Source organism: Hyla sarda, chromosome 12 (genome assembly GCF_029499605.1).
Source record: "Hyla sarda isolate aHylSar1 chromosome 12, aHylSar1.hap1, whole genome shotgun sequence".
Lineage (NCBI taxonomy): Eukaryota > Metazoa > Chordata > Amphibia > Anura > Hylidae > Hyla > Hyla sarda.
Genome location: NC_079200.1, coordinates 23,525,325 through 23,547,477, shown reverse-complemented (window position 1 = coordinate 23,547,477; position 22,153 = coordinate 23,525,325). Strand labels below are relative to the sequence as shown.

Sequence of the window (22,153 nt, the reverse complement as noted above, 5' to 3'; positions counted from 1 at the left end):
AAAGCCCCCCAAAATTAGTAGTGCAATTTCTCCCGAGTACGGAGATACCCCATATGTGGCCCTAAACTGTTTCCTTGAAATACGACAGGGCTCTGAAGTGAGAGAGTGCCATGCACATTTGAGGACTAAATTAGGAATTGCATAGGGGTGGACATAGGGATGTTCTACGCCAGTGATTCCCAAAGAGGGGGCCTTCAGCTGTTGCTTAACTCCTAGCATGCCTGGACAGTCAGTGGCTGTCCAGAAATGCTGGGAGTTGTTGTTTTGCAACAGCTGGAGGCTCCGTTTTGGAAACACTGCCGTACAATACGTTTTTCATTTTTATTGGGGGGGGGGGGGGCGGGGACAAAGTGAGGGGGTGTATATGTAGTGTTTTACCCTTTATTATGTGTTAGTGTAGTGTTTTTAGGGTACATTCACACTGGCGGGTTACGGTGAGTTTCCTGCTAGGAGTTTGAGCTGCGGCGAAAAATTTACCCGCAGACCAAACTTGAAGCAGGAAACTGACTGTAAACCTGCCCATGTGAATTTACCCTGTACGTTCACATGGGGGGACAAACCTCCAGCTGTTTCAAAACCACAACTCCCAGCATGCACTGACAGTGCATGATGGGAGTTGTACTTTTGCAACAGCTGGAGGCACACTGGTTGGAAAACCTTCAGTTAGGTTCTGTTACCTAACAATATTTTCCAACCAGTGTGCCTCTAGATGTTGCAAAACTACAACTCCCTGCATATACTGACATACCGTGTATGCTGGGAGTTGTACCTTTGCAACAGCTGGAGGCACACTGGTTGGAAAACCTTCAGTTAGGTTCTGTTACCTAACTCAGAATTTTCCAACCAGTGTGCCTCCAGCTGTTGCAAAACTACAACTCCCAGCATGTACTAATCGCCGAAGGGCATGCTGGGAGATGTAGTTATGCAACAGCTGGAGGTTACGCAACTACAACTCCCAGCATGGTGAGACAGCTGTTTGCTGTTTGAGCATGCTGGGATTTGCAGTTTTGCAACATCTGGAGGGCTACAGTTTATAGACCACTGCACAGTGATTTCCAAACTGTGACCCTCCAGATGTTGCAAAACTACAAATTCCAGCATGCCCAGACAGCAAAGAGCTGTTTGAGCATGCTAGGAGTTGTAGTTTTGCAAGATCTGGAGTGATACAGTTTAGAGACCACTATAAAGTGGTCTCAAACTGCAGCCCTCCAGCTATTGCAAAACTACATATTCCAGCATGCCCAAACAGCAAACAGCTGTCTGGGCATGCTGGGAGTTGCAGTTTTGCAACATCTGGAGGGCTACAGTCTCAGACTGTAGCCCTCCAGATGTTGCTAGGCAACTTACCGGCTTCCGTAGGATCCAGGGAGCCGTCTTCTTCTGCCGCACGCCACCCGCGCCGATCTCCATCGCCGCCCGCCGATCCCCGTCGCCCGCAGCCTCCGGAGGGGTAAGTGGACGTCGGTGCCCAGTCCTCTTCGTTTTCCCCGTTCTGGCCCACCTATTGTGGGTGGGCAGGACGGGGTAAGCGAAAGTAAACCCCTCCACCCCCGATCTGCTATTGGTGGTCGCGTCTAGACCACCAATAGCAGGGATAGGAGGGGTGGCACCTCTGCCACCTCACTCCTATTGCTTCAGGGGGATCGTAGTTGTCTTAGACAACCGCGATCCCCCTTCTATTCCGGGTCACCGGGTCACCATAGACCTGTAATGACCCGGAATCGGCGCAAATCGCAAGTGTGAATTCACTTGCGATTTGCGCCGATCGCCGACATGGGGAGGTCTAATGACCCCCCTGGGCATTTGCATGGGGTGCCTGCTGATAGATATCAGCAGTCACCCCGGTCCGGTCCCTGCCTGGCGCGTGGCGGGGACCGAAATTCCCACGGGCGTATGGATACGCCCTTCGTCCTTAATTACCAGGACGCAAGGGCGTATGCATACGCTCTTCGTCCCCAACAGGTTAAAGGGGTACTCCGGTGGAAAAAAAAAAATTTTCTTTTAAATCAACTGGTGCCAGAAAGTTAAACAGATTTGTAAATTACTTCTATAAAAAAAATCTTTATCCTTCCAGTAGTATTTAGCAGCTGTTTGCTACAGAGGAGATTCTTTTCTTTTTGAATTTCTTTTTTGTCTTGCCCACAGTGCTCTCTGCTGACACCTGATGCCCATATCAGGAACTGTCCAGAGCAGGAGAAAATCCTCATAGCAAACCTATGTGGACAAGACAAAAAAGAAATTCAAAAAGCAAAGGATTTCCTCTGTAGTATTCAGCAGCTAATAAGTACTGGAAGGATAAAGATTTTTTAATAGAAGTAAATTACAAATCTGTTTAACCTTCTGGCACCAGTTCATAAAAAAAAAAAAAAAAAAAAAATTTCCACCGGAGTACCCCTTTAACTTCAATGGGCAGCAAAATCAGGTGTAGAAAATATATAGAAATATGCAGCAGATCCTGTACATATGAATGCATTGCTTTAATAATTTTTGCTAGTTCAGTCTATGCATTCATCTTGAACACTTCCTGTAACTGCATTTTTTTTTTGCTGCATAAATAATTTCTGCATAAAAAAGTATTTCTATAACAAACCAAAGGTACTTACTTACTTCTTAAAGTAAATTAAACACTCCTTTTGAAAGGGGTATTCTGGGATTTTTGGTTCTTTCGGTCAGCAAAGTTAAAGGGGGTATTCCAGGAAAAAACTTTTTTTCATATATCAACTGTCTCAAGAAAGTTAAACAGATTTGTAAATTACTTCTATTCAAAAATCTTAATCCTTTCAGTACTTATGAGCTTCTGAAGTTAAGGTTGTTCTTTTCTGTCTAAGTGCTCTCTGATGACACATGTCTCGGGAACCGCCCAGTTTAGAAGAGGTTTGCTATGGGGATTTGCTTCTAAACAGGGCGTTTCCCGAGACAGGTGTCATCAGAGAGCACTTAGACAGAAAAGAACAACCTTAACGTCAGAAGCTCGTAAGTACTGAAAGGATTAAGATTTTTTAATAGAAGTAATTAACAAATCTGTTTAACTTTCTGGAGCCAGTTGATATATAAAAAAAAGTTTTTCCCCGAAGTATTTAATATAGGTTTTAATATACTTCAGTTACCTGTGTGTACCTTATTCTTTGTCTTTATTTTCCCTTAAAGCAGCCTACAAGATGAGTGTTGTCTTGGACCTTTCCCGGATTTCTGTGCGGCCCGAGACAATACATCACAAGTCCGGTGCTAAAAGGGGGCTTGGCTGCTCTGTCTATTGTGTTTGAAGCCAGCCCCCTGATGACATTACCGGGGTATATGTGCGTGCATTTATTATCACACAGACCCACAGCTTGTGTGTCAGGTTGTGCTGCAATGGATGGGGCGTCCGATGTGTGATGGGAAATAAATCACCTCCTACATGGAAACAAAGAATCCTGGGGATTGTAGCCAGATATGAAGAAAATCAGATGGCACTCACGTTTCAAAACAGAATCACATTTAATTTTTTCCGTCAATCAGGTCGTGGATACAGAATGGCCAATGGGCCGTTTCACGCTTAGCAGCTCTAAGTCATAATTAGGCGATGCTAAGCATAAAACGGCCCATTGGCCATTCTGTATCCGTGACCTAAAATAAATGTGATTCTGTTTTGAAACATGAGTGCCATCTGATTTTCTTCATATCTGATTTCAAGCCTCTTTATCTTCAAGATAAAGCAAAAAGATTGGCAGTAATATATGGACTTTGGAACACAGCATTGGTTGCGGTTCACACTCATCAGGCCAGGGTATGTGGCAATGCCAACTCTTTTGCTGCTTCTCATTTGACATCTGAGGGAGGCCACAGAAAACGGAAATAGCCAGTCCACCCATCCCCCCCCCCCCCCCATCCCAAAAAAAAAAAAAAAAAATGAAAGCCAGCAGTGTGATGGAGGACACAGGACACGGCCATTTACCACCAACACAAGCACAGATCTGTAGTCCATTACTCTATGACACTTAAATTCTTGAAGTCACCTTATGTTGGTAACCCCGTTAATTAACTGATACATTCTATATCTACTTCTCTATCAGTCCAAAACCCATAATTATGTTTTTTTTTTTTACATTTCTGGAATATTTTGATTACCGTATTTTTCGCCCTATAGGACGCACCGGCGTATAAGACGCACCCGATTTTTAGGTGCAAAATCTAAAAAATTAAAGATTTTGAACCCAATAGTGGTCTTCAACCTGCAGAACTCCAGATGTTGCAAAACTACAACTCCCATCATGCCCGGACAGCCGTTGGCTGTCCGGGCATGCTGGGAGTTGTAGTTTTGCAACACCTGGAGGTCCGCAGATTAAAGACCACTGCATTGGAGGTAATACTCACGTGTCCCCGCCGCTCCGGACCCGTCACCGCTGCCCTGGATGTCGCTCCATCGATGTCGCCGTGTCCCCGTCGCTCCGGAACGTCTCTGCTGCCGACCGGGTATCCTCGCTCTCCGACGCCGTCATCACATAGTTACGCACGCTGACGCACGTACGCGACGACGTGATGACGAGGAAGGAGAGCGCCGGACATACAGGGGATCCCTGAACGGAGAAGACACCGAGGAGTCAGGTAAGGTCCCTCCCAGTGTCCTGTAAGCACTAACCCGGCTATTCAGTCGGGCTGTTCGGGACCGTCGCGGTGAAATTGCGGCGGTCCCAAACAGCCTGACTGAACAGCCGGGTTAGTGTCACTTTCCCTTCAGACGCGGCGGTCAGCTTTGATCGCCGCGTCTGAAGGGTTAATACAGGGCATCACCGCGATCAGTGATATCCTGTATTAGCCGCGGGTCCCGGCCGTTGATGGCCGCAGGGACCGCCGCGATAGGGGTGTATTCGCCGTATAAGACGCACCGACTTTTTTCCCCCAGTTTTGGGGAAGAAACAGTGCGTCTTATACGGCAAAAAATACGGTAATAAACAGTGGAGAAAACTTAATATTTCATTTCCATTTCAGAGTATTCCATATCTGTGGTGATTGGTGAAAATATTTTTCTTTTTTATACACATTTTGCTGTGAAAAATCATTTAGTAACTCTATTTATGTGCAATGTGACAGTAATTGTGCTTGGTCGGTTTTGCGCCAAACCCCCCCCCCCCCAAAAAAAAAAAAAAGACAATGGGGTTTCTTTACTAAGAGTATTGTGTAGTTTTCTTTGTGGGTTTTGATTTTCGACAGGAATTTTCCCCGGTATTTACTAAGGTTTCCCTACATTTTGCACTTTTCCCTACATTTTGCACTTTTCCCCACATTTTGCTTCTTTTACACATGTTCTGATCTGTCCGGTTTTTCCTCAGCTCAAATCCACCACATTTTCTGTGGAAACCATAGTAAATATGTTGGGATTTTTCAAAACTGTTGGGGACACTCCCCTTTTGTCTGGACCACGGCCACTTTCTCCCATGGCCATGCCCCTTTGGGGGTTTTTCTGGTCAACTGCAGGGTTTTGCTTTTTTTGGTTGCAAATTGTGTCGCATGGAACGTGTGACACAATTTGGGTGCAACACCCGAGAAAAAAAAGTCGGGATCACGTTAGTAAATAAACCCCCAATCTGTATTCAAAACCATCACACAATGGCCCAGATTTACTAAACAGAAAGCCAACACTTTTACTTTTTATTTTTACAGCGCGCTCTGATTTTTCCCAACCGGATTACCGAGGTCCAATTGCACCCCCATCATCTGCATTCCTTGGTCATTTGATCAACAGAAAAGGTCTGCCTTCAAACACCTGGACCTGAACCACAAATGCAAAATTGGTAACAAGGCCTTAAAGGGGTACTCCGCCCCTAGACATCTTATCCCCTATCCAAAGGAAAGGGGATAAGATGTCTGATCACTGGGGTCCTGCCGCTGGGGACCCCCGCAATCTCCCTGCTGCACCCGGCATTTGTTTAGAGCGTCGGGTGCAGCGCCGGACGCTCGTGACATCACGGCCATGCCCTGCTCCTGATGTCATGGGCACGCGCCCTCAATGCAAGTCTATGGGAGGGGGCGTGATGTCCGTGACTTGCATTGAGGGGGCATGGCCATGACATCACGAGCGGGGCGTGACCGTGACGTCAAGAGCCTCCGCCCCGCATTGCCCGTGCACCAGATGTCTGTGGTGCCGCAGCCGAGATCGCGGGGGTCCCCAGCAGCGGGATCCCCGCTATCAGACATCTTATCATCTATCCTTTGAATGGGGGATAAGATGTCTAGGGGTGGAGTACCCCTTTAACCTGCCATGTACCATGTGGTCTCTTCTTATATTGTAGAAGGGCCTTCTGGGTCCTCTAAGGCACCTTGGTCTGGGTGTGATTGTTACCAGTCTTCCTTTTAGAGCTATATGTTCTGGAAAGGATGGAGTAAAACACCATTTTAATAAGGCCAATGAGCCCAATAACAGTTTTACCTGTCTGCAGGGTGCGGAAGTTTTAACTCTATTATTTTCAGAGCATACAGCTTAAAGGGAACATTGATTGTTACTTCTACGCCCCCTATCGCTATAGCACTGATATACCTCAGAAATGCAAACCGGTTGAGAAGATGTCCCGCTATGTCCCTATACCCTGAGCAGCACCAAACTTAAAAGGGTACTCTGGTGGAAAAATGTCTTCAAATCAACTGGTGCAAGAAAGTTCAACAGATTTGTATATTACTTCTATATAAAACTGTATGTTCCAGAGGAAGTTGTGTAGTTCTTTCCTTTCTGACCACAGTGCTCTCTACTGACACCTCTGTCCATGTCAGGATTTGTCCAGAGCAAGATAGGTTTGCGATGAGGATTTGCTCCTGCTTTGGAGAGTTCCTGACATGGACAGAGGTGTCAGCAGAGAGCACTGTGGTCACACTGGAAAGAACTACACAATTTCCTCTGTAGTATACAGCAGCTGATGAGTACTGGAAGGATTAAGATTTTATATAGAAGTAATTTACAAATCTGTATCACTTTCTGGCACCAGTGGATCTGAAAACATTTGTTTTCCACCGGAGTTCCCCTTTAATAAGCTTTATTGGGTACTCCGGTGGAAAACATTTATTTTTTTTAAATCAACTGGTGCCAGAAAGTTAAACAGATTTTTAAATGACTTCTATTAAAAAATGTTTACCCTTCCAGTACTTTTTACCAGCTGTATGCTACATAGGAGATTCTTTTCTTTTTTTAATTTATTTTTTGTCTTGTCCACGGTGCTCTCTGCTGACACCTGATGCCCGTATCAGGAACTGTCCAGAGCAGGAGAAAATCCTCATAGCAAACCTATGCTACTCTGGACAGTTCCTGACTCGGACAGAGGTGTCAGCAGAGAGCACTGTGGACAAGACAAAAAAGAGATTCAAAAAGAAAAGAATTTCCTCTGTAGCATACAGCTGTTAAAAAGTACTGGAAGGGTAAATATTTTTTTTTAATAGAATCTGTTTAACTTTCTGGCATCAGTTGATTATAAAAAAAAAAAAATTCCACCGGAGTACCCCTTTGAAAAGATCATTGCTCTTTGCAGAACACACATTGGTGACCATCTCTGCCCCTACAGTAGACCACCCCCTAGAAGAACTTTTCTTTTGTTGGCTTACAACGACTATTCCATGAAAAACTAAAAAATTGGATTTACTATGCAGAAAGGTTTATTGAATCACAGAAAGCTCCCAATTCCATTCATTTTCATATCATTGAGCATTATACTGCAGTACGCCACCAGACTCCATGTCCAGACCGCGATCTTGGCCGGTCTTCTTAACTCATCTTCTCTTCGACTTCATTAATGGAAGATGACACCACTTTTCCATCCACCACTTCTTCTATGATGGTCTTCACCTTTCTGCTCTTGCTTGGGTCTGTGATAAAAATTGTTGAGTAAATTCCAGGTAGGACAATCTTGGCCTTTCTGTACAGAGGACATTCTTTCATATCATAGTTTTCGTATTCAGGGCTGCCTCAAGCTTTTCCTTTAACATTTCCTTGATGGAGTTATATCAGATTGCTCCTTAAAGGGGTACTCCACCCCCAGACATCTCATTCCCTATCCAAAGATGCCTGATCGCGGGGATCTCCGTGCTGCACCCGGCGTTGGTTTGGAACGTCAGGTTCAGCACCGGAGGCTCATGACGTCACAGCCACGCCCCCTCAATGCAAGTCTATGGGAGGGGGCGTGACGGATGTCACGCCCCCTCCCATAGACTTGCATTGAGGGGGCATGGCATGGAGCGGGACGTGACCGTGTTGTTAGCTCCGTGCACCAGATATCTGGGGTGCTGCAGACGAGATCGTGGGACGTCCCCCCCGTGATCGTGGGACATCCCCCCCATGACGTCACAGCCGCGCCCCCTCAATGCAAATCTATTGGACTTGCATTGAGGGGGCATGGAGCGGGACGTGACCGTGATGTTAGCTCCCAGATGTCTGGGGTGCTGCAGCCGAGATCGTGGGACATCCCCCCGTGATCAGACATCTTATCCTCTATCACTTGGATAGAGGATAAGATGTCTAGGTGCGGAGTACCCCTCTAAGGTGCCTTCTTGCAGTACAGCATAGCAGAGCCATTGCTAGTTTAGGTCTTGAATTCTACCCAAGACCTATATTTAAAGGAGTAGTCCAGTCCTAAAAAAACTTATCCCCTATCCTTATTAAAAGTGTGTTTTACTCCATCCTTTCCAGAACATATAGCTCTATGGGGCCCATCTACAGTATAAGAGACCACATGGTACATGGCAGGTTAAAGGGGGTACTCCGCCCCTAGACATCTTATCCCCTATCCAAAGGATCCCGCTGCTGGGGACCCCCACGACCTTGGCTGCGGCACCCCAAACATCCGGTGCACGGAGCGAACTTCACTCTGTGCCGGATGACTGGCGATGTGGGGTGGAGGCTCTTGACGTCCCAGTCACGCCCCGCTCGTGATGTCATGGCCATGCCCCCTCAATGCAAGTCTATGGGAGAGGGCGTGACGGACGTTTTCTTCAACATTTCAGTGCTGTTCTACAAACTATAATATATATATATATATACATATTTTGTATTTATTTTTTTCCTTTGGTGATAGAAGATTGGTTCTTGCTAACCAAAAGCTTAGATCCTCCACCCAACAAGTCAATATAATGTAATAGTTTTTTTTTTTTTAACGTTCACGTTGGGTGTATCCAATGCATTTGGATCAACAACGTATCTAAACACAAAGGCCATGTCTTGGACGTTGTGTGATCTTGCTGACAATCCTTTTACTAGTTTGTAAAAAATTTTATTACAATTTTTATTTGGTTGTGCCCAGGAATGTCAATATTTACAAAGTTTACTCACCATTGTCCCTTCAACTGTCTCCAAACATTACATAGGAGTTATCCCCAAAAAATGTCTTGAACTGACACCCGACCCCAGATACACATGCACACTTGACGTAGGATGTATGTGCTCTCAATGTAGAAACAGGGGTAAGCTGCTGCCAGACACCTCTGCTTATCTCCTTTAGGGTACGTTCACACTGAGTAATTCAAGAGGGATTTTCTTGAGTAATTCCTCTTGAATTCTCCGCTCCAAATGAATGCACATCTCCTCTGTCCATTGACTTTAATGTTTTTTCCGCTGTCCTGTTCACACTGCGGAAATTCTGCTAGCGGAATTCCGATGCTGAATTTCGTTCCGCTTGAAGAAAGAATATTTTCATTCTTCAAGAGGAATCCGCTGGCAGAAATCAATAGAAGTTAATGGTAAAAAAAAAATAAATTCTGCCCGACGTAGTTTACGCACGGAATTTGCACAGAAATGGCTGCAAAACCCTTCACTTCTTTCTCCCTCATTTCCGCGCGAATTCCATGCAAAGTCCGCTCAAATTCTGCGTGAATTCCGCATGAATTCGGCGCAAATAGAAAATAATTTTTTCCGCACGTAAATTTTTCAGCGTGAATTCCTCTTGATTTGCTCAGTGTGAACGCACCCTTAGGGTACGTTCAGATGAGCGAATTTTCTGCGCGTATTTCGCTGCAGATCCGCCGCTGAAGGACCGCTGTATGCTGCCTTTACGCTGTATGCTGCCTTTACGCTGTATGCTGCCTTTACATTGTTCGTTATGCTAATTGCCGGAAATTAGGAAACATGGCTGCTTAATTTTAGAAACAGCGCCACTCTTGTCTGCAGGCTGTGTCTGGTGTTGCCGCTCTACCCCATTAATCCACTCTATTCCACACATGACCACATAGAGCAAAATTGTGTTTATCGTCTAGCTCAGTGGTCTTTCAACCTGCGGACCTCCAGATGTTGCAAAACTACAACTCCCAGCATGCACGGACAGCCGTTGGCTGTCCGTGCATGCTGGGAGTTGTAGTTTTGCAACATCTGGAGGCCCGCAGGTTGAAGACCACTGGTCTAGCTGTTTCCCAACCTGTTGCTCTCCAGCTGTTGCGAAATGACGACTCCCATCATGCCTTCACAGAAAAAAAGCTGTCTGAGCCTGCTTGAAGTTGTAGTTTTGCAACAGCTGGAGGTCCACAGTTTGAAGACCACTGCTCTACACTGTATTGGAAAAAGATAAGGGAGAAGCATGAAGAAGTTACATTACCTTTCTTGGACTCTATTGATTCTGTTTTCCCGGTTGATGATGATACGGTGGACGTTTTGCTAACGCTTGTTTGTGAGCTTGAAAAACCTCTATTGATAGAAGAATAGACATTAGTGGATTACTTTCATATTAATTATAATAGTAGTTTTGATCAGTAATAAACATTGGTGCACACACTTAAAGGGGTGTTCCAGGGAAAAAACTTTATATATCAACTGGCTCCAGAAAGTTAAACAGATTTGTGAATTACTTCTATAAAAAAAAATCTTAATCCTTCCAATAATTATCAGCTGCTGAAGTTGAGTTGTCCTTTTCTGCCTGGCAACAGTGCTCTCTGCTGACATCTCTGCTCATCTCGGGAACTGCACAGAGTAGAAGAGATTTGCAATGGGGATTTGCTTCTACTCTGGACAGTTCCCAGGTCTCAGAGAGCACTTAGACAGAAAAGAACAACTCAACGTCAGCAGCTCATAAGTACTGAAGGGATTAAGATTTTTTGAATAGAAGTAATTTACAAATCTGTTTAGCTTTCTGGAGCCAGTTGATATATACATATATATATATATATATATATATATATATATATATATATATATGTATGTATATATGTCCAGTGTCAAACAAGAGTCCCTGCTCTTGTATAAACTTTCCCTGGTACTAAGAAAAATGTATCCCCTATTTTAAGTATAGAGAATAAGTGTCAGATCGCAGGGGTCCGACTGCGATCTCTTGCACGGCGCCTCAGCTTTCTGCATGATAAGAGCTGTGTTGACCACTGCATGAAGCGATGGCCGACATGCTTCCTCCATGCAGCTCTAAGGGAAAGCCGGAAATAGGAGCGATCGTGCACCATACAGGAGATCGTGAAGGGTCCCAGCAGTCGGACCCCCCCCCCCCCCCCCACGATCTGACACTTAAATTTTTCTATCCCGGAGTTCTCCTTGTATTGTACATTCAAAAATTTTACGTAGTCCAAAGGTCACTTAGAAAAGCTAGAAGACCATCTTATCAAGCTCAAGAAGAACTCGTTCTATAGAAGGAGACCTCTCATGGAAAGTGCATGACTTAATGGTAGTGATGAGCGGCATATGCCATATTTGAATTCCAACAGCTGTCCGGGCATGCTGGGAGTTGTCGTTTTCCAACAGTTTGAGGTGCTCTGATTGGGAAACACTGTGGTGCAACATTCCGTTAGTTGAAGGATTGGTTGGATAAATGCCGGCCATTGTCGGTATTTTTAATATAAAAATACCGCCAGGGTGGCCAAAATACCGGCTGTGCCGGTAAAATACCGGCCAGGTGGCAACCCTAGAGGTATAGCGGTAAATGTTGCACCTGAGCGCTGGCACCTGAGGAGGCTCAAAAGCTCTTATGCCACATAAGAAGATGACTGGCGATCGGTGCGGGGCCCCATTACCGATTAAGGATCAGGGTCATGGTTGTTAAAGCCCCCCGACCCCTTTCTTTTTGCACTTCTGGTCTACATGATAAGATTTATTTGAATTAACTTACTAAAGCTTTGTTTTTGGGGAGTCACGAGTCTGTTTTGTTGAAGTAGGTAGGGATCGTCCGATATTGATTATTTAGGGCCGATACCGATAATCTGTGGAGGTTAAGGCCGATAGCCGGCTATTTATCCGACCCCCCCCCCCCCCCCGGCGACGCCACTGCAGATCATTGATTGTGGCCAGAGACCACCGCTGCCCACTTCTCTCTCCCTGCCGATCCTTAGTCTAACCACCGCCGCTGCCCCATTGCCTCCCCCATCCCCAGTTTTATATAATTACCTGTTCCCGGGGCACGGGGTCCGCACTACATCACTGTGTGACGGTGACCTCGCTTTGAGGATGTCACTCGTCATTGCGCAGCACACAGCGTAACACAGGACGCCGCAGGAGCCAGAAGTAGCGCGGCCCCCCCCCCCCCGGGAACAGGTAATTATAAAACCGGGGATGGGGGAGGCAATGGGGCGGCGGCGGTCTCTGGCCGGGGCGGTGCGGTGGGGGGTGCAGTGTGGTGCGGTGGGGGGGGGTTTGCGTTGGGCGGGGCATTATCGGATTATCAGCAAGGTAATTGCCAACACCGATAACGTCCAAAATCGTGAATATCGGCCGATAATATCGGCCAACCTGATAATCGGTCAATCCCTTGAAGTAGGTTCGGTATTTATTTTATGCTTACCCCAGTTCTCCTTCCAGCAGGCGGCGGTATTCTTCGATTTCTGCTTCCAGCCTGGTCTTGATATCGAGAAGCTCCCGGTACTCTTGGCTCTGTCTATCTATGTCCGATTTAATTTGTAGCAGCTGCTCCTCAATTCCATTAATGGCAAACTGGAGCTGCTGCAATTGAGCTCCATAGCGGCCATCTGTTTCAGCCAAGGTGTCTTCAAGGGATTTTTTCTAAAAGAAATTTGACAATGATCATTCGATCTAAGGTACTGTATTTTGTCTCTGTAGGTGTCTGCAATACACATTGGATAAGATATTTATTAGCCAAGCACAGTCATTTCGGCAGAACTAGACGACCTAAGGTGTATGGAATGGGGGCCTCTCAACTATCCCCAGGCAATTACCATTGAGGTAGAGTCAGGAGGCACTATACACAGGATCGAGCATGTTTTAATCAAACATCACTGGTAACTAGTGATGAGTGGCAGGGACCATATTCGAATTCGCAATATTTCGCTAATATATGGATGAATATCTGTCCCATATTTGCTATGTTCGTTCTATTTTTTTTCCCTTGCAAAAATTCGTAATGAAATCCGCATACTGCACATGTGAAATTATATCTCACCTAAAAGAAGGGAGGGATCAGTGTCCAGTCTGGAAGTGCCGATATTTGCATAAATATTTGCATAAATTTGCATTAAAAGAACAAATTTATATCACTATATTCTTAATATTCACATAAAAAAACTAATGTATATCACTATATTCTTAATATTCGCAAAATCGCAAAGTGCCGATATTCACGGTAAAAATTAGCATTTCAAATATTTGCGCTCATCACCTCTTCCAATCTCCCAGTTCAGTTCGTAAGTAATTTTGAGCACGAATATTCGAAATGCGAGTCTTTACCGCAAATATCGGCACTTGGCAATTTTGCGAATATTTAGAATATAGTGATGTATTTTCATAATGGCGAATATTGTTTTTTTAATGCAAATTTTAATGTGAATTTATGCGAATATTGACATTTCCAGACTGGACACTGATCCCTTCCTTCTTTTAGGTGAAAGATATAATTGCGCATGCGAACTATGCAAATTTCATTACGAATTTTCGCATGAAAAAAAAGAATGAACATAGCGAATATGCGAATTTTGCGAACATAGGACGAATATTCGTCCATATATTCTCGAAATATCGCAAATTTTGATATGACCTCTGCCGCTCATCACTATTTGTAAGCACATTAGGCTAAATCAGATAGTTCAGCCAACAGCTATATAATGTGTATGAATCCAAATCACCAAGGAGGATAATGGAGCGCTGCCCACAACTTCTTGAATTATGGTATTTATTTAAAAAAAGATTATAAAAACGTACAACGCGTTTCGAAGCCGGTCCAGCTTCAAAACTCGTTGTACGTTTTTATAATCTTTTACGGTATTTACACATGCTCTGATCTGTAGGGTTTCCCTCAGCTGAAATCCACCACATTTTCTGTGGAAACTTTAGTAAATATGTTGTTTTTTTTGTGAAAATTTCGGGAACATGCCCCTTTTCGGTGACCACGCCCATTCCCCGACAGCCACGCCCCTTTTACGGATTTTCTTAGTAAAATGGAGAGTTAGTCAGGTTTTTTTTTAATCTGGCTCACAAGCTAACAAAGCCAATGTGTATGGTCAGTGTAGTAAAATTAGACTGTGGAGATGTAACTTCTTTACAAAATATGGCCTCTGGGACTCAGAGTGATCTTATAGAACACTTGGCGCCAGTCCAACTTGTATGTTTGAACTGATGGCGTTCTGTCTGCCAAAAGTGACTGGTGGTGGAAGCATTTGTGTGGGTGCATTTGGACTGGTTTTGGGTTGTATGTAACTAATTTGGGGCATGTTGTGGAGGTGTGTGTGAAAGTAAGTTCAGAAGCAGAGTATCCCTTTACCGTCACATCCTGAGGTCATGTGTGCAGGGTAGAGTAGGGTTGGCTGAAACACCTACAAACAGTGGTTCGTGACAAGGTGACAAGCAGTGTGTTTTGGTGTGTGGACTGTCTTGAGGTGTGATTTATGTCCATTTTGCAACCTGAATGGAAGGTCAGAGCAAGATTAAGTGCAGATAGATCAATCCCTTACAGTCAGCCCCAGTCACATGCTCAGAAAGCGTAAATATGACAGTCAGCTTAAAGGGGTACTCCGCCCCTAGACATATTATCCCTATCCAAAGGAGGGGATACGATGGGGACCCCTGCAATCTCCCTGCTTCCCCCTGTTGAGTGTTTAGAGTGTCGGGTGCAGCAGCAGAGGCTCGTGACGTCAAGGCCATGCCCCCTCAATGCAAGTCTATGGGAGGGGGCGAGGCAGCCATCACGCCCCCTCCCATAGACTTGCATTGAGGGGGCGTGGCCATGACATCATGAGCAGGTCGTGACCGTTATGTCACGAGCCTCCGCCCCGCATGGTTAGTCATCCGGCAAAGAGCAAAGTTCGCTCCGTGCACCGGATGTCTGGGGTGTCGCAGCTGAGATCGCAGGGTCCCCAGCGGCAGGACCCCCTCAATCAGACATCTTATCCCCTATCCTGTGTATAGGAGATAAGATATCTAGGAGCAGAGTACCCCTTTAAAACATGGTAACAATGAATCTATCTAAATGTTTACTTACCAGTGCAAGTTGTGATTGAAGCTCAATCTCCAAGGCTTGAAGGGATCGTCTAAGATCTGAGATTTCAGTTTTGCTTGTTTCTACTTGTTGCACGCCAACGGAGATCTGTTGATTCAGTTCCTTGCTCTAAAAATACAAAGGGCCAGAAGTCTATTGCGATCCAAAAAAGTGAAATTAGCCATGACTGAGCATGATATTACACTGTAGGATGGGTCAAAGAAGATGTCTCAATTTAGCAAAATATTGACTTGAACTACCAAGAAGCCGCCTAATTCAACAAAAGCCTAATATCTAATAATTCTTTAAAATGATAACCAAAAATTGCAATGAAAATGGTAATTTAGAATGGTGGTCTTCTCTACAAAAATGGACACCATACATACCGAAACTCTTGTCTAAATAAAGGGGTGGTCTTTGGGAAAGCAGTATGTAGATTTATACGTGTACGGAAGAGAATGTGAGAATGCACCAGGTCCTCAGGGGTTAATAGTGTCAGCTGGACGGGTATAGCTCAGAGGCTATAAGCGGTTATTTCGTGCATTCGCGCTTCATCCGGCCTCCTCGAGCGTGAGGATGAAGCGCGAATGCGTGAAATAACCGGTTATAGCCTATGAGCGTTTTCATCGTCTCTTCTGTCTTGGTCCCGTGGAAGATTCTACGTAGGAGCTCCAACAGCCGAACCCGGCGGTGAGTGCTGATATGTTTTATCTTTTTTGACACACTTAGTATGTTGAGTTAGTTTTTCAGTTCTTCACACTCCAAAAACAAACTGATAGGTCAATTTGGAATTTAGATGGCAAGTCCCAATGGAGACAGGGACGGCAAGTAATGTACAGTGTTGCAGGGTATGTTGGCGCTATATGAACAAAGACATTTCTATTATTTCGGAAACTTACCTTCTGGTTGAACCATGCCTCTGCATCCTTCCGATTCTTTTCGGCCAATACTTCATAGTCTTCTCTCATGTCATTCAGAAGCTTAGTGAGATCCACACCTGGAGCAGCATCCATTTCTACATTGACTTGACCGGCAGAACTGCTCTTTGCAATGCTTATCTCCTACAAAATATAGACATTCCACTGCTTAATGCTAAGACTTCGACAATATTTCTATTGTTTTTATTGTGGCATAAATTTCTCATGGGCTATAAATATTAAATTCATATGATAATAGTAACTTAAAAGGTAACTTAAAACGGCCGTCACGCCCCTCCCATAGACATGAATGGAGGGGGCGTGGTGGGACGTTACGCCCCAAATCCCGGAAACCTGAGGTTTCCGAAACTGGAGATTCAGCACCCGCATAGAATGCGGGTGCTGCAGGAAGATCGCGGGGGGTCTCAGCAGCGGGCCCCCACCCGCTCCTTTGGATAGGGGATAAAATGTTTTTGCCCGGAATACCCCTTTAAACAAATGCTTATGGGTCCTTGGGTTCCTCCAAGAGCTATCCAGCTATCATTACGTCTTCCTTGTGCCATGTAGTGTTGAGCGCGAATATTTGAAATGCGATTTTTTTTACCGTAAATATCAGCACTTCGCAATTTCGCAAATATTTAGAATATAGTGACATATATTCGTAATGATGAATATTCTTTTTTTCCACAGGCAAATTTTAATGCAAATTTTCCAGTTGATTTTCGCATGGAAAAAAAAAGTTAATATAGTGTAGTGATTATGCGAATTTCACTAACATAGGACGAATAATCGTCAATGTATTCGCAAAATATCGTGAATTCGAATTTGGCCCCTGCTGCTCATCACTAGTGCCATGATACATTGTAGCATGGTGTGAGGTATGCTGTCAGTGGCGTACAAAGTATAAAGGGGGCCCCATAGCAAATATCGAATTGCCTCCTATTATGGCATCTGATTTTGCAGCCCAGGACAGAATATTATTTCCCCTTTCTTTCCATGACCCATTGATCAATACCACCCTCCATTATTTGCTGACAATGCAGTTCCTTGGAGAGAGGAGTTTTGCACAGTTTTCCCCAAAAGAAAAAGGAATGAGACCAACTGGGGCTTTGCCCCCTCTTTCCAAGGGCTCCATTGCAGCCAGATGGTCTGCTACGCTGGTATGTACATTCTTGTATGCTGTCAATTGGATGGGTTGTAGCTCATAATACACACTATTTATTTATAGAAGAGTAAGAGTAATTACCTCTTCATGGTTCTTCTTCAGGTAGGCCAACTCTTCGCTCAGGCTCTCAAACTGGATCTCCAGGTCTCCTCTGGCCATGGTCAACTCATCCAAGACTCTACGGAGTCCATTGATGTCAGCCTCCACACTCTGACGGAGAGCCAGCTCATTCTCATACCTTATGAACAAATACAGGTAATAATGTAGTTTAATATCATTATAAATGTTGTATAATCTGCTATAGAACAACATATGTTCATTTCTGACACAATATGCTTGTAGGGAAGCATAGACCCATAGGCCCATCTGCCATAAGGAATGGAAACACCAGTATTATAAATGGAACATGGTAGGTTAAAAAAAACCTTGATACCAATTTTGTACTTAAAAGGGTACTCTGCCCCTAGACATCTTATCTCCTATCCAAAGGATAGGTCTGGGATGCTGCAGCCGAGGATATCCAAAGGATAGGGATAAGATGTCTAATCGCAGGGGTCCCACCGTTCGGGACCCCTGCGATCTCGGCTGCGGCACCCCAGACATCTGGTGCACGGAGCGAACTTTGCGCAGTGCTGGATGACTGGTGATGCGGGGCTAGTGATGTCACGGCCATGCCCCCTCAATGGAAGTCTATGGGAGGGGCATCACGCCCCCTCTCATAGACTTGCATTGAGGGAGAGTGGCCGTGATGGGACGAGCAGGGCGTTACCGGGATATCACGAGTCTCCGGTGCTGCCCCCAATGCTCTAAACAAATGCTGGGTGCAGCAGAGAGATGGCGGGTGTCCCCAGTGGCGGGACCAATGCAATCAGACATCTTATGCCCTATCCTTTGGATAGGGGACAAGATGTCTGGGGGGTAGAGTACCCCTTTAAAGGGGTACTCCGGTGGAAAACTTTTTTTTTATTATTCAACTGGTGCCAGAAAGTTAAACAGATTTGTAAATGACTTCTATTAAAGAATGTTAATCCTTCCAGTACTTATTAGCTGCTGAATACTACAGAGGAAATTTTCTTTTTGGAACACCGAGCTCTCTGCTGACATCATGACCACAGTGCTCTCTGCTGACATCTCTGTCCATTTTAGGAACTGTCCAGAGCAGCATATGTTTTCAATGGGGATTTTCTCCTACTCTGGACAGTTCCTAAAATGGACAGAGATGTCAGCAGAGAGCACTGTGGTCATGATGTCAGCAGAGAGCACTGTGGTCATGATGTCAGCAGAGAGCTTTTTGCTCCAAAAAGAAAAGAATTTCCTATGTAGTATTCAGCAGCCAATAAGTACTAGAAGGATCAAGATTTTTTAATAGAAGTAATTTACAAATCTGTTTAACTTTCTGGCACCAGTTGATTAAAAAAAAAAAAAAAAGTTTTCCACCGGAGTACCCCTTTAATTCCAGGAGCCTAAGGTTGCATCTCTATTCTGCACCATGCAACTTTAGTCATGTTCTAGTTGCTGCTTTCATTCCAAACTTATGCTACCTTATTTTCTCATGTCTTTGTTATTTCATCTTAGCATATCCAATAAATCATGCTTTTTCATGCCCACCACACATTATTGGTCTGAGCAGATCCTGTTCCCCAAAAATGACCAATAATCCAAAATTTTTCATTTAAAATGATTTCTAAAAATGTTACTGTGGCATGACGGAAATTTGTTCAATGATATTTTTATAGTTTTAGACCTACTTCAGTCTAAAGTCATCAGAAGCCAGCCTGGCATTGTCAATCTGTAGAACAACACGGGAATTTTCAACTGTGGCAGCCAAGATCTATAAAAAAAAAAAAATTTGCAAATACAAAAAAATTTAATTTTTTTTGTGATAATATGCAATAAAAGGTGTAAAACATAACTGTGTAACTATAGTTGGGGGCCAAGGTTGAGCTCACATCTGGGACTTCATGCCTGAAGGAGCTCAAAGGGTTTATCCAGGAAAAAACTTTTTTTTTAAATATATATATCAACTGGGTCCAGAAAGTTAAACAGATTTGTGAATGACTTCTATTAAAAAATCTTAATCCTTCCAATAATTATCAGCTGCTGAAGTTGAGTTGTTCTTTTCTGTCTGTCTGACATCTCTGCTGGTCCCGGGAACTGCACAGAGTAGAAGAGGTTTGCTATGGGGATTTGCTTCTACTCTTGACAGCTCCCGAGACACGTGTCATCAGAGAGCACTTAGACAGAAAAGAACAACTCAACTTCAGCAGCTCATAAGTACTGAAAGGATTAATATTTTTTAAATAGAATTCATTTACAAATCTGTTTAACTTTCTGGAGTCAGTTGATATATATATATATATATATATATATATATATATATATATATATATATATATATATATATGTTTTTTCCTGGATAACCCCTTTTAAAGGTACTATTGCCCAAATTTGGTATTGGGACCCTGGAACTACTCCTCAAAAGTGTTGAGTGGGAATATTTGAAATGCAAATTTTTACCGTGAATATCAGCAATTCGCGATTTCACCAATATTTAGATAATAGCAATATATATTCATAATGATGTATTATTATTTTTTCTTCACAGTACACATCACAACAATAATGTGTACTGCGTGAAAAAAATAAAAATAAAAAGTGATCATCCCTCTCTGCTTCCAGCTTGTGGTCCAAAGAAGGCTCCAATCTTACTTACTGTGTGAGTTGGTGTGGAGCACGAATATTTTGTATATGCGAATATGCAAATATTTGGGAATATCGTCACTTCCAGAGGACACTGTTCCCTCCCTTTTTTTAGGTGAAATATATAATCACGCATTGCGAATTTCATTACGAATTTTTGCATGGAAAAAAAGGGAATGAACATAGTAAATATGCGAATTTCGCGAACATAGGACAAATATTCGTCCATATATTGGCAAAATATTGCAAATTCGAATATGGCCCCTGCCGGTCATCACTACTCCTCAACAACAGTGACAATAACAAAAACTATCAAGTAAAAAAAAATGTTTGATCGCACCGGGTCTCAACCTGGGAAGTTTGTGGCAGTTATCAATCAAATCTGACCTTTTCACTATAGAAGACTATTCAATAAAAAGGTCAGATCTGCTGGCTGGCTGGCATGTGTAACATGATGCTGCACACTTTTCGGTGTGAGACTCGGTCCAATTAAAACTTTTGACATGTCTAGGCAACATGTCAAAAGTTTTTATTTATGGTAATCCTTTATATCAAAGATGATGATACTGTACCTTGCTCCTCAGGTCATTGATAATGTCAAAGTATTTGCTGTAGTCTTTAGAAGTTGCACCTGCTCCAGCACTAAGTTGTTTCTCATACCACTCTCGAATCTTCAGTTCCAGCTCGGAATTGGCAGCCTCGAGTGCTCTCACTTTATCCAAGTAAGAAGCCAGACGGTCATTGAGGTTTTGCATTGTCTGCTTATCGCTTCCACCACCAGAACCAAAGCTGCTTGATGCTGCACCACCAAAGCCACTGGAGCTGAAGCCACCACCAGCACCGAAGCCACCACCAGCACCGAAGCCACCACCAGAACCGAAGCCACCACCAGCACCGAAGCCACCACTGGATCCAGCAGCAGAGCTCAAAGAGAAAGAGGCACCAGATCCACCACCGAAGCCTCCACCATAGCTGCCACCACCAAAGCCTCCAGCTGAGCTTGAGGCTTGATAGGATGCTGCAGAGCTTAACCGATAGGAAGACATTGTGGATACTCTGGTGTTGGTGATCTGATCTGTTCAGAGAAGAAATGGATGCTGAAGATGGTTTGCACCTCTATATATATGTAGCTTTCAAAGGGCGTTTAGGTTGATGATAATTCTACAAAAGAGAAAAACAACGTCTTCAGATAACACCTGTTTCTAGACCTACCCCAAATGTCCTTCCTGTTAAACGTTGTATAATGCCTTCAGGGAATTATTTAATGCTATGTGTCTGCTTAAGTGGGTGGGGGACATATTTGTTCTTTACAAGAATTTCCCCCAGCTCCTTGCCTTTGGCGTCCATTTATGCTTACAGACATCTTAATGGTTTCTTAGAAATGCAGAAAATGCAAGTTCCTAAGACTATATATTTGAAGGAGAGCAGCACACCAGAGTAGATAAGTAGTGATGGGTGCAGGTCAGTCGCAGGGGCCCCGATCCTGGGTCCAACACGGTAGATAATAAAAGGAAGTTGACTGCAGCACACCAGCGTATCCAGTTAAAAAGTTGTAGCTTTATTCCATAGATACAAGGACTACGTTTCTGTGGTCTCACACCACCATTGTCAAGTCAAGGACGTCCACCCCTGGGGAAGTTGCCATGCTTAGGCAACGGAGCGCGTGGGGTTCCTTGTGACCCCGTCCTCTATTACTTGACCTCGGTCTGGGACACTAGCTTCTGCCACGATACCTTAGGATATGCAAGTATTAGGTTGCCTTATGAAGGTATTCTTATATTGGGCTATTTTTGTCAGATGTGTTCCCTAATATCTGTATGAACCAGGATAGGATGACCGTAGAGTAAGGAGTTAGTCCGGCGCAGAAAGGAACCGTCAGGAGGCAGGATGAAATCAAGGGATTTATTGAATGCAACGCGTTTCGCTGCGCATGCGCAGCGAAACGCGTTGCATTCAATAAGTCCCTCGATTTCATCCTGCCTCCTGACGGTTCCTTTCTGCGCCGG

The 22,153-nt window shown here is 44.1% G+C and overlaps 1 protein-coding gene and 1 long non-coding RNA gene across 9 annotated transcripts in view; one reads left to right on the top strand and one right to left on the bottom strand.

Moving 5' to 3' along the window:
* The first annotated feature begins 5,538 nt into the window (after positions 1-5,538).
* Positions 5,539-20,960, top strand: LOC130296880 (uncharacterized). Its single transcript, XR_008849327.1, has 3 exons — positions 5,539-5,771; positions 17,550-17,702; positions 20,825-20,960. It is a non-coding gene; the product is annotated as an uncharacterized LOC130296880 (long non-coding RNA).
* LOC130296878 (keratin, type I cytoskeletal 47 kDa-like) overlaps positions 7,579-22,153 on the bottom strand; it is a 47,470-nt gene continuing 32,895 nt past the window's right edge. For 5 of the 8 annotated variants that reach the window (XM_056548883.1, XM_056548884.1, XM_056548885.1 and 2 more), the window contains exons 2-9: positions 20,720-21,308; positions 19,196-19,278; positions 17,529-17,685; positions 16,265-16,426; positions 15,369-15,494; positions 12,723-12,940; positions 10,542-10,630; positions 7,579-7,827 (exon numbers count right to left, since the gene is read on the bottom strand). In XM_056548883.1, coding sequence (XP_056404858.1) covers positions 7,727-7,827; positions 10,542-10,630; positions 12,723-12,940; positions 15,369-15,494; positions 16,265-16,426; positions 17,529-17,685; positions 19,196-19,278; positions 20,720-21,193 — 1,410 coding nt within the window. In that variant the 5' untranslated portion in view covers positions 21,194-21,308 and the 3' untranslated portion in view covers positions 7,579-7,726. The remainder of the gene's footprint in view (positions 7,828-10,541; positions 10,631-12,722; positions 12,941-15,368; positions 15,495-16,264; positions 16,427-17,528; positions 17,686-19,195; positions 19,279-20,719; positions 21,309-22,153) is intronic. The other 3 variants (XM_056548890.1, XM_056548888.1, XM_056548889.1) reach the window with 1 other exon arrangement.